This window comes from Lineus longissimus, chromosome 5 (assembly GCF_910592395.1).
Source record: "Lineus longissimus chromosome 5, tnLinLong1.2, whole genome shotgun sequence".
NCBI classification, from domain to species: Eukaryota; Metazoa; Nemertea; class Pilidiophora; order Heteronemertea; family Lineidae; genus Lineus; species Lineus longissimus.
Window position 1 is genome coordinate 5,171,424 of NC_088312.1, and position 13,513 is coordinate 5,184,936.

At 41.2% G+C, this 13,513-nt stretch overlaps 1 protein-coding gene across 1 annotated transcript; it reads left to right on the forward strand.

Annotated features, from left to right (window-relative positions):
- The first annotated feature begins 5,186 nt into the window (after positions 1–5,186).
- On the forward strand, positions 5,187–10,696 carry LOC135488251 (galanin receptor 2a-like). The gene is made up of 11 exons (XM_064772782.1): positions 5,187–5,798; positions 6,287–6,416; positions 6,790–6,908; positions 7,109–7,555; positions 7,782–7,903; positions 8,083–8,204; positions 8,478–8,601; positions 8,826–9,070; positions 9,377–9,431; positions 9,645–9,856; positions 10,148–10,696. The coding sequence occupies exons 2-11, from the start codon at positions 6,364–6,366 to the stop codon at positions 10,281–10,283; spliced, it is 1,635 nt and encodes a 544-aa protein (XP_064628852.1). The 5' UTR covers positions 5,187–5,798; positions 6,287–6,363; the 3' UTR covers positions 10,284–10,696.
- Positions 10,697–13,513: the final 2,817 nt, after the last annotated feature.

The following is a 13,513-nucleotide window of genomic DNA, read 5'->3' on the forward strand; positions in this document are numbered from 1 at the left end:
GAGCTATCAATACTATCTGCTGCCGTTCTGCCTAAATTGCCGTGAACACGGTCGTTATTTCTTACCTTTTTTCTAAGCTTCCATGAAAAGCGTCTTTCTTATGTCTCCCAATCGATACAAGATGGCTCGGTAAAGAAGCAATGTTTCGGAGCGTCTAGAGCTAAATAGCATACCCAGTTATTATGTAGCCCTTTGTAGTCCTTTTCTCATGATTGTGAGATCACGAAATTTCAGTTTGGGTGTTCACCCAACGCCAACAATTCATTAGCCGTACAGTGATAATTCACTTTTCTCAAGAACAGCTGACCAGGAGTCGGTGATTGGTTCAATTCGTTGGACTGCATCGATGAAGGCAGACTGACGGCAAAAATGACAGGACATCCATTAAAGTAATGGCAATGTTTTAACAGTTCTGTTGAGCGATAATAATTATAATTAGTAACCCATTGACTCTTCTTCAATTTCATACCTGACAACCTCATTTTCTCAGTACGGAGTTATAAAATGTTATCAAGGTTCACTTTCTAGTCCTATTCATTTCTTTTAGCAATACAGCATATCGGCAATACAATTCAATTACAACTAGAGTTTCATCCTTTATCCCCAGTGTCATTAAATTTTCATCCAAGTAGCTGACATGACCTTTCTCCAATTGCCAGCGGATATTGCATTTCCTTTAGACCGGTTACGATAATACGCCAGGCTTGGTTATGGCACGGCGCTGGGGGAAATGGGTAGATGGAACGGAACCCCGAATCGCTCTTCGAGCACGCCGGGTTGTGGTGAGGCTGCGCGAAGCATTATACGGTTGACATATACGTTATACATGCTTCCCGAAATTGGTGGCTTGCATTGCAACTAACTTTTCCCCCTTGTCCGTCATTAAAGGCATTCAAGTGTGTTGGTCAACCATGACTATCTCCTTTGACCCTCCACCATAAGGCCTAGTTTCCCCTTATAACATCACTGTTTCGGACACTCAGTGCCCCATTTCTGGAAAAGTGTATAACTAGGCCTTATGGTGGAGGGACAAAGGAGATAGTCATGGTTGACCAACACACTTGAATGCCTTTAATGACGGACAAGGGGGAAAAAGTTAGTTGCAATGCAAGCCACCAATTTCGGGAAGCATGTATACAGCCCCATATTTGACGATATATTTAAGAGGTGACCGAATATTCACGTATTGGAATTGATCCTTCGATTGGTCAATCAAATCGAGGCTGACCCATTCACGAAATGCTCATGACTTAATCTATTACATGTACGCACATGCATTAAAGTATTTCACTGCATGTATGTGTTACGGAATCAGTATAAGGGCCTTTACTGGTAATGGTTAATCAAAGAGTATTACTGAGCTATAGAATTTAATACGCAGATCATTCAAATGAGAATCTGATCAGCTCACGAATGGAAAGACTCGAATGCTGGACTGTTGAATACATGTACATGATGTTGATTAATAGTCCGATAGTGTAAAATGCATAACGGCATTATAAATCAGATTATCAAGTCAAGGCGTATAGCATAGCACCGAAAAACCCGGGAAAAGTATGTGGGGCTTAAACACCGTATGACAAAACCATTATTCCCATACAGCTTCTTTACAAATCCCTGGAATTTATCATAAAGATATATGTGGATCTCACTCTCTCAGCAATCACTACCGTTTACTTGATGTTTATATTGCTAGGCCGATATAGATAGTAACGGTGCTATGCCAGCCTGATATCGGATGTCTTACTGGGTTTATTGCTTGAAGGAGTTCCATTGATTAGACTTGTTTATCTCTACAGTGGTTGCTGAAGTCGTATTGTACTGCTACGACAGATAGAACAGAAAGGAGCTCGGTAACAAGGTTATGGTACAATGTCATGCAGCGGTAGAAAACTAATAACTAATACGTTGAAGGCTGGTCTTCCTCCTTCAAACGCGAAATAATGCGAGCCGTGGGTATCGAAGACGCGATATCCGGCAAAGTTAGTGATGCGATACCAACGGTAGCAAAGTGCGATACCAGGGTATCAAAGATGCGATACCCAGAGAGCGTATCAATGTTGCGATACCCGGAGAGGGTACCAGGATGCGATACCCAGGGGATCGAAGGTGCGATACCCATGGCCAGAGTATCAGAGATGTTTCGCTTATGTCCGCACATTTTCCTAGAGTCCACACCTGAAATAAAAAGCCGAGGATTCGCAATAAGCAACCGTCTGACCTTTGTAAAGTACAAATCTTTCTAGCTACGAACAGCATAATCGAACACTATGTCAAAAAATGTTCAGATTGGAGCAACCCCAGTCACCATACAATGTCAGTAACCATAGCAATTTGCCACAGAGCGATCTGCGCGTCAATCACGACGACATTAACAGTTCGATAAATGACACTTAGATTACTTTGGTGATGAAAATAAACATGCCTTATGAGATCTTATAGGCCTAGTCTAAACCTACATGAAAATTATTATCACGGGCCGTGCCGTCTCTATATAGCGTTTCATGCCCGATTTATTAAACCACGTAAATCGCTTTAATTTAAGCTATATCCGCTTTGTTGCCAGGCAACGCGCACGTCAGTAGTTAGTCGTCAATAGTAGCGTGACTAGATCTATGGTGAGGAGAAAGAAAGAAAGTAAAGAAAGATAGAAAAGAGACAACACGATTTTCGACTGCTTGTGGTCACAGCGGGAAGCTGTTCAATGCCAAATGGTGAGTTAGAAGGAGTCGCATAGCCTCCCGCAGTATGGCCTTCCCGATAAAATGTTTTGGGGCGCGCGTTTATTTTGAGAAATTGTTTGACAAACCCATGAATGAGACAATTAGATAGGCGTGATGGATTGTAAAATATCATCAAAAACAAAGCAATAACTGATGGAATGGACAATAAGATATGGATTTTGATTACATCAAACCCAGTTTTCTAAGGCGGGCAGTCAGAGGTCCGTATATATTTTTGTCAAAAATCGAAGACAAGCTGTATGTGCGATCAAAAATCCCTTGGAGTATCAACAACAGGGGTAAGTTTCCACAAAATGCGATTTTGATGAAAACAATAACATAAGCCATGACGTGTTCGTTCTCGCAAATGCGCTCTGACAGCGGAAGCTATCATTTCTCATACACTTCCTAACTTAAATTTTGTGTCCTGTTAGGCATCTGGTAATGTATGTAGTTCCAACAATGTAGCTGTCATACTTTTCCCACCCGATCGTTTGCCCACTCGAATTATTCTACAATTTGAACTTCAGATGCAGAACTACATGTACAAGCCTAAATGACGCAAAAGAACACCATTTTATACATAATGTAATGAATCATCTTAACATAGCCTACAAAGCTTTATGAGCGTAACATCCGTCATATAGGCTGTATATCTCTTTCGTGACTATCCTCTGTTAATTTTTCTTGGATAATATCTCGCTCTCCTAACACGATATTTGTGTAACCTAATATGAGGAGAGGAGACACACAAAAGAAATATTCTGGGCATGTCATTCTAATTCCACTTCATTAATGGATAATGCCTGAGGTATAGGCTGTCTTCGTGAACAGCTAACTGTACATGGGAGTGAACAGCGACATATTTAAACAACGGCTGTCGGTTTGAATAGTGCAATTTCATAGGTACATATACTTTAAGGACTGCAACGTGCCATTGGGTGATCGGTCATTTGTTTGAATAGGTCATAAAAGATGTACATTACATGTACGGTTACTGCCAATCTGATGGCTGATATTTTTATAACTTATGAAGGTCTTCCTCTTCAGTAATGCAATACTGATGTACGGTATACAGGCTCTCGATGGACAAGGCGTGTACGGATGAAAAAGGAAGGCCTTTATCAGTATTTAATCACAATTGATGCTTTGTAGTAGTAATGCACGATTGATGTACGGTACGTACATCTTTTTGTACTAAGAGCTTCGCAGTGGGAAATGACAGCGCCAGTCACCTCTGAGGTTTCCGGCCAGTGTCGGTGTAAAAGTATCACATAATCTGAAAAGAGAGGTCATTAGCATCTTCGTGAATAATCAATAAATGAGTATTCGGTCTCCTCTCAGATGTTACCTCAAATGCTGATTTGACAAGGACATTTAAATCGCGCAACTCCACCTCACCCAAGACCGCAAGTTCTGCGACCAGCATATTAAGAGAAAGCATTGCTTCCACCTGGGTTTATGTGATCGAACCTCTGTCGTCTTCCAGTCAGTATCGATAGTCTATAGCTGGATATCACGAGAAACTGTTTTACAGGAGGATATGCACCCAAATATTATATGGGTGTGTACCATAACGCATCCTGATATCATCGATGAGTAGAATAAGAGAATTCATAGTTTAGGATAGATGTCCTTTTTCGAGTTTCGTGAATGTACTTTTTTCCTAAGCGACTATACCTTTCATTGATTATCAGTACTGTTAGCGCTTGGTAAACAACTCTCTCACATCATCTCGCGTGATTAGCTGCATCAACGCTTCATTACCGTCATGCCAGGTTCGGGTTTTTTCATTGGTTCTGTAACAGGGTCGTTTGGTGCCAATTGACTCAGTATGTATCGATCACCGGGGCAATTCAGTTAGACAACAACTCCAGGAGTGCCTTGCGAAATCTTGAGGACGTTCCAATGCAAGCACGTAAAGCCATCCTATGCATTCCATCATATATATGCTCGGCAACAACAAAAAGCTATTAACATCCGCATTCGATGCAACTGCAGACAGCTCTTATCTGGTCGTTCTGCCCTTGCTGATAGTTGCTTTGAGTGTGGACAAACAAAGGACCAATTCTTAACAAGGGTGGGGCTGCTGACGACGTAGTACTAGTATCCCTCTCGAGCAAAAGAGATGTAGGCCCTACTCTTTCATTCGTGCAGTGCATTTCGTATAAAAACACACTCCAGAAGGAACAACAAATCTATTGGATTATATATTCCGCCGCTAGTGTTTTTCCTCTGTTGATTAAGATCCAACTCAGCGATTTCCCTTTCGGTTTTCATGATTTCACTTTTTATACTATGTACCTATCCTTTCCTGGGTTGTTCAAAATCTAGCTACATGTAAGTCACTATTGATACGTGCTCCCTGAGTTAAGGGTTTACGCCAGGATTTTGAACAACCAGACCAAGATCGGAAGGTGGAAAGTGCAGCCATACAACATTACGTTGGGCGTGATACTGACCACTGAGGCAATTCGAATTAATTGAATAACTTACTGTTATTTCTCGCAAAAGCAATTGGTTTATCAAATAACAGATTTGGACAGGCTTCTCCTTGTTGCTTTCGCATGATATGTTACCACCCATTATTCAATAACCGACCACAAATATATTCTTTCTGACAATGGACGTTATGAAATGTCGCCAATGGCCTAAACGAAAATTCAGCTGAAAGAGAAAAAGGCAATCTAGCAGAAAGTGTAAACCGGCAATCTTTATTGGATGGCTTCGGTGTGATTCCGCATCATTGCAATCTTATTATGGGGTTAATTATTTCATAAAGATGCTGGGAAGTGATGCGTGAATCCTGTCACATAAAGTCTTAGTTCCGACATGACGATATCACAAGTTCATACAAAGATTGCAAGGACTGTCGACTGCACAAAAGATCATGACGGAGACATCGATGTTTTGCAGCAGGGACGCCAAAGGATAAATAAAGAGCTTTCGACAGAACGCGGTTTTGGTATGGGTTGTGTAAACAATGAGTGAGGCAGCAAGATTAAATCAAAAAGGCTTAACAGACAGCAGTTTTCACCCTTTCGAAGAGCTATACGAACGACGAAGCATGTAAATGTATTTTACTGATCGATGACGATTTTTTAAAGATTTCACCGATTTCTCGGCTACTGAGTGTGAAAAGCAAGGTGCGTCACGAAAAGCGAATTCGTGCATGACTTAGTGACACTATAGACTTTCGTGGGTTGCAAAACATACCTGAAAACACTCAGCTACGAGTCAGAGTGTCCATCTCCACTCCAACGGTCCCGTCCCGTATTTGGTAAATTCACGAGTTACTTGCTATCGTGGTCGTTGGTTTGAATCGGATGTATCCATGCTCCATCAAAAGACCCCGACCACTCCAATAGGTCTAAATGTTTGTTTACCAAATTACCGCTGAGGCCGAGCGGTAATTGTCTTGTCCAATGATTTACGCAGGTTTTCTCGTGTGACAGTTGTGATGAGACCGTGCTCCTTTGGAAGCAATATATGCCTATTGATTCTTCTTCTTACTTCTTATTCTTACTTCTGCCGTCCCTCGTGTGCTTGCGTGCGTATTTCAGTTACTGGAAAATAACATCGCTTGGGGACAAAGGATTTTGTCTTATGACATTTCAAGAAAAGTTCGAAGATCTTTTCGATGGACATTGCTTCTGACACAGCAGGTGAAACCGCAACTATGACTCGACAAAGGTAAGGTGCCATTCTTCAGTTTTCAAATTTCATATCTTACCCATTTGGTGTCAATTACTTTGGAGTTTTCCTGCGGTTCCTGTGGAAATGGCGTTCTGGTTAAGGTACTAGTGCACACTGATCGAGACTCCAGGAACGAACGCTATTCTTGCGTTTTTATTTACTGTAGTGCGCAGGCAAAAATCGCACCCGAACGCATATTGTGTTCGAGCCATTTTAGACGGGAATTCTTTGAACACCTTCTATGACGAAAACGGCAGGAGTCCTGATTTGCAATCAGGGAAATGAATAAAAGTCACACGTATTCCCAAAGGCATCTCACCATATGGCAGCCCTGTCATCATATACGACACTTGTACATGCTGTATTTCAGGAGTCACCTTTACCGTCCCAACTCTGGCACCCTTCGTATCTTGAGACTTTTACTGAGGTTGACAAGTTTAACCTGTGCGTTGCTAGCTTCCGGCGAGACTATTTACGTTGACCCTACTGGTAGGTAGATCTTGTGTTGCATCTTTAGTCTAAATTGCTACAGATTTGATGAAAGTGTTACAAACCACAAGAAACCTGGATGGAGGATAAGATAGTTTATATGGGTGGACGTAATAAATATGTCAATGAAATTAATCTTTGCATGGAAAAGATGAAAAATCAAAGATGTGTATTTATGCTAGAAGACACAATTTTTTCAGCTTTAGATGGCGGACACACATCTGATCCATACACCATCACGGACAACGGGCTTACTCCAACTCCCAATGATATTTCGAAAACTATAAATGGCGAACTCAAAGCATCGACCACAGTCGCTGGCCCCGTCGAAACCTCGACACCGAAACCAACGCGTGCTCAGCCACCAGAGAGCTGTCAATTCTCTGGAAACGGCAAAATCGCCATCCTCCCCTTCAATGAAAGAGAAGATTACTATAGAGCGAGAATAGGAATCATCGAAAAAAGGGCACCTTTCCTCACGCTCAAATATGGAAGGGCGGTGGCCATTTACGATAGCAAGCAACTTAAAAAATTTCAAGACCTTTTGGGCCAACATTGGTTGTACGATTATCCAGTCCTGGAGAAACTGAAACAAGCCATGGAATTCGTTATAGCTTTGTGGGTACCATTCGTCCTTGGAATTGTCGGTGAGTACATTTTCTTTTCCCTTCTACTCTTTGTACCAATATTAGAAGAATTACGGTCTGGGAACATACTAGTATGACCTAAATGCCTGCTGACTTCCAAATTCAGTACAAGCTAATTAATACCAAATACTAATACATTGATCTGCTCTCATTTTGATATTCGGAACATAATTAGTTTGAGAAGGAACTTTAATCACAATGTAAAATATTTGCTGTTAATTTCTAGGAAACTACATGGTATTGTACACAGTGATTATCTACCTGAAGAACAAGTCGGCCACCAACATTCTTCTGTGCTCTTTGGCGCTGACTGACTTTTTGACTCTTTTGATATGCGTCCCTCTTAAGGTAGGTAACATTAACCTTAAAGGCCAGCTCCGCTCATTATTTGGTTTCATTGTGCAGAATGAAAAAGTGCACTGTCTCGTACATGAGATATACTGTATACGCTTGAATGCGAAATTCTTGTAAAATTGGAAAAATATAGGACACCATGGATCTTAACTGTCTTTCTTCGTTACTTTCAGACGTTTACCAAGATTAAACCTAATTACCTGGTGATCGGTTTGGGGTGTTCAGCAATCGCGTACATCCAGCACGTATTTTTCCATGCCTCTATACTACTGCTCGCGACAATGGCTGTGGAAAGGTAAACAGCTAAACATACTCCTCACAGTTCCCCTCACAAAGTAGATACATGTAGTTCAATGCAGAGCTTCATTTAATGATGCAGCTAATGGATAAGATAGTTTAACAATGATGATGCTTAGGGAGGGTTCATTGTACAAACAAACTATGGCCTATATGGGCCTTGTATCGATGTACACGTATGTGTCAGTTATCAATTTTGGCATCTTAAAGAAATTGGTATATTAATAAAGTACTCACAATTCAATCTTGCAATTTACATGTAATTTTCCAGATACTTAACTATATGCCATCCCTTGAAATCCAAACTTATCTCAACTCCAAAAAACATCAAGAAGGCCATCCTCGTGTCTTACGTTCTCTCATTTATAGTGTCCGCGCCGACTTTCCTGACTTATGTGAGTACCATCGGTCGCCTCTTTATCATTGCGACTCGCCAACATTTATATAAAATTTCTGCAAGAATTTGATGGTTTACTGAATAGCATCTACATCTTAACAACGTCAATATTATAATCGAAGGTCGAATCAGCGATCTAAAGTGCTCCTGTTTACATGCACGTTTGATGCAGTAATTGCATTACACGGGCTCTCTTCTAAAATGCACTTTGTTGAATTTTAGGGCGAGCGATACCTTTCTAATCAAGATAAACCCCACTGCCCGCAGGAAGCTGAATGTGTCGACTTCAACTTCAATATCGCAGACAGTGATCTGATGCAGCAGTTGAAAGTTTACCCATACATGGTGGTCGAAAGTGTGGTCTATTTTGGAGCCATTCTCCTCCTGCTTATCTGTTACGGCATGGTTGCGAACACACTTTTTAAGAGCATCAAAGAAGCAGAAGCCATGAAGGCGGGGAAAAAACAGTAGGTCTTATACCATTTCGTTCAAAGATACAAACTCGTCAAGGCAGAGATAGAAGTACAACACGATGATTATTTTTATTATCATTATATTTATAATTAATATCATTATCATTATCATTATTATCTTGAAGAAAACTTTACAAACTCATTGGTGACAATATGAATGCTTTTGCCAAATAACAAAAGTATGTACTACGTACATAGCAGATTTCTAATGATAATGTTTGACCCATCAACCATCTGCTTCGCACCGAAAAAAAGGTATACTCGGGAATGGAAATGATTTTTTCATCGGTGAATTTTCAGACTCCCGCTTGGCGCAAAGAAGGTTGAAGACCACGACGCGCAAAGTAGAATGAGGGTAGGATTATTTTTTCATTAGTTTGAACATATGTAAACCAATGCTAAGTTATAGTATCTGTACTTTTAAACGCACTTCGAAGATGTGTGGTAGTATAGTCCAGTGCCCGTCATTGTCTGGTCGGTGCAAAAAAGCTGTATTTTCTGTTTCGTTTTTTGTCTGAGGGTCCGACATACTTTCTCCAATCGTGACTAAATCTGATGTCTCTTTCAGATCGTGAAAATGCTGATTGTGGTGGTCATCTTCTTTGTAGCCTGCTGGGGCCCAATTATCCTTATTCTCGTCTTACAAGTCACAGCAGACCCACTTTATATGGAGTTCAGTCTCAGCAGCGCTCGCGAGACCTGGATACTGCGAAATTCTGCATGGGCGCTGGCCATGGGAAACAGCTGTGTCAATCCGTTCATTTACCTGGTTATGTCAAGGTAAGACAGCAGAAACAGTGCCTGTATTGTTGTTGCACGACACTTCTTACACCGAAATGGAAGTAAGGATCATGCTTTAAGTATATTTCAAGTCCTAAATAACAGGCTCGCACTTGCAATCAAAATAACATCTACATGTACACTAAGAGTAGAGGGCATCTCAGCTGACGTGGAAATGTTAGTAATTGCAATATCGAAGGGTAATAAAAGACGAACGGTGGTCGTTTTTTCAGCTTCAAGATGATTTGGTCAAACAATAAGTCTTCATTATATGATGTCTCATTCTTCCAGGTCATTCCGTCGTGGTTTTAAGGCTTCTATTGGATGTGGAGGGAAGGATGATCTGAAGCGGACCGCAACAAGACAATCACAGATGCATTCGGATGTTAACTCTGAGGCGACTAGGACTGAGTCGGTTGCATCATAGTGTTCAAACGGCCGCTAGCGCACACTCTCGTTCGATGTATGTACAACCTCCAGTTACGTACAGTATGTTTGCCACTTCGAATTGATCTCCTTGTCAGAAGATGTTAGTTTTACAAGTGATAACCAAGTAATCATTTGGGAGAATGCAGAGACTATCTCAATACGTTATCGCGGAGTTGGCCCGTGCATGTTTATTCTGTTGTTACATGTATTTATGGGGATATGCAAGGTGAGATAAAACGTGACAGCGAAAGAAAAGTGGACATATCTCTTTGTAGAACGCTCTCTTAGAAACTCAGAAGTTGAGCGTGAGATTTTATTCCGACTGGTGTACCTTTATGTTATTCGTCACTGATAACTTTCCCTCATGTATTGAGAGTATAACCAATAAAAATTGGCCGACCGGATATCGAACGATCCCATTTTAATTTTTGTATATTTTCAATGCAGATCAATAATATCGAACTGAGTTCGCTGCTATAAAACATTGGCGACAAAAATCGATTTTTGAGGCCTACCCAATATGCTGGTCTCTCTTTTGGTGATGGTAATAGGCATGTGGAGAAATACGGTCGTCATTTTAATATTAGAGCTTGGTTTTGGCGTTACGTTCAAAGAATTCTTTTGAAGTCGCTGACACTTTTCTCACAAAGTTTCCCACTTTCTTCTCCGGCAACACACTGAACGGTTTGGAATTGTGAGCGTACAGTGTGTTACAGGAGAATTCCAATGCGGGTGTACGTACGGTTGAGGTTCTGCAGAAGAAGAGGACTGAGTTTTCAGATGAGTTTACTGGGGAACTTTCGAATTTCGTACTCATGGTACGTTTTCTATAACAAAACAATCGGAAGTCTCTCTTTTTCAAATAATATGGATGTCCGACATGTAAAAATGAGAATAACAACTCTGCTACTTACTGGCTCTCATCTCCTAGGTAAATGCCACTTACTTGCTATACTCATAGTCAGTGCAGCTTTTGCCACGTAAGACAAATGACACTAGCCTCAGTCCTTGTCAATAATCTAACGATGAAGATATCGACCGAATGCGTCGACTTCCTTCGTGTTACGTTATTCTTGGCGTGTTATTGGTCAGGATGTTTGGCAACAACAAAAGAACAAGCAAGAGTGTTTATTTTCAAGATACGGGTAGAGGGTGTTTCAATTGCTCCCCCAAATCTTGGAGAATTCCACGTTGCATCCCGTTTAGAGGGTACGGTAATGTGTCTTGAGACCGTCGGGTGTACGGCGATGAATTACGTTCCGATGACCGAGCGTTGTCAGCTTGGGAGCGAAGTGGGAGAACTGTTGAATCTTGATGTGTTAATATGGAATGGCAGTCGTCTGTATACGAGATGCTGGAGATGGGTAAGTGTGCCTGGCATGTGTGAGGAGATTCATCCTAATATGAGGTCCAGGTCGTTTTTAATCCTGCGCTCTCCGTTTATACCATCAAATTCGATAAAATAGAATGCGCAGTTACTATGTTTCATATAGTAGATTACCTTTGTCTTGACTCATTCCTAAGAAAGAACGAGGGATCCAAACCTCATAACAGGATTTCCTCCGAAGGGAAAATGATATCCCATTACTATCACCAGGAGTGGAACATAAAGACTCTTATTTTCAGGGCAGGAGACTTAGTAGACGACAGCCACTTGCGTACACTCCTTCCCATGTGTTGGGTGTACAGCCTCCAATTGAGTACAGCACCTTGTATTACCACTTTCAAAATGATCTCCTTGTAGCGATAGAATTGACCAAGCAGGGAAAATCAGTTGTGAAAACATTTGCATTTCCCTCCTCCTCTAAGAGTTATATTCACCAAGTTGGTAGCTTTAGAAAAGATTACCAAGTCGTCATCTGGGGAGAATGTCGAGACTATCTCGTTATGTTATCGCGGAGGCTGCCGGTGCAGTTTCATTATATTGATATTTATGGTAAAAAACGTGTTGATTTAGAACTTGATAGCGAAACACAAGGGGACGTTTCGCGTTGTAGAACGAACATTTCAACACATCCAAGGATTATAATGTACACGTTCCGTGACGGGGTCGAAGCTGTCATTCACTGTTATCAACGATACCAAGATATTGCTATGTTTTTTCGTGTAACTACCCCGATAGTCAAGACACGTGTACGGACTAAATTATTTCTACAACGAATTCGTACCAGAAAAGGACTCATCTCAGACAACAGTCACAAGGCTTGGTCCCACAGGCTTGAGATGTTTGCCTACCCTAAGATTTTACAAAGGCGTCAAAGAATAATGCATGAATTTGAGAGAATGCCTTATCTGTATTGTGACTGTAGTGATGAAACTATCCTTAACTTACTATTTGACGAAATGCTTGGTAAAATATTTTTAGTGCTTTCGAGTCACGCTATTTTGGATGTATCGGGTTTGAAGAAAGGCAACACCTTCGTTAAGGATTGGCATGTTGTCAGTTTTACAGGGAACCCAAATTTTCTTATAAGTAGGTATGGATACCTTATCCAGTATGAGACAAGTTCGAGAAGTGAAGGCCTACATAGCATTCACAAAGTCAACATATATCGCCAGTGCAAGACATCGGACGGCAGTTAAAAGCATAGGTTTCCATGTGCTAGGGTGTTTCTGTAACGATAGATGCTATCGTTCCAGAAAACAAACTTGGCCTGTTGAACTACCTGCGGCGTTGTGGCGTTGGTTGAATATGTGCCCATGGACGGAAATACAAAAGATAAGCACGTGTATGACTACTCTTTTTAACCGAATGGCCATGTCATATAAAAAAACTGGTGAAATACTGTTGACTGACTTGTTTAAATGATTTGATTGGAAGAACCAATCTTCAGAAGCAGGTCCCTGGTCCCTTCATGTAGCCTTAGCCTTTTATAGAGGTGGGTATACACATACATGGCTGCCGAAAGACACGACAGATAGAATAGTTTATCCGGTTTAATTTGGTTGCATTAGTTACGTCAAATTTAGGTATTGATACGAATGCGTTTGGTCACATCTGTCAGCTGGTAGCCCTTCACAACTAGACAACAGGGGAAGGAATGCATTTAATTAGGTAAGCCGCACCAGCGGGTCTGACTTCATTCCACAAGCCCAAAACGCCATGCCCGAACGCCATGACACAACTTTTGACAATACAACCAGATAGTCTCTTGAATGGGATTCTCAAAACAGGGATAACTCGATACCTGGGTGTCTGAATACGTGTTTAGGTTTCATTCAGACGGA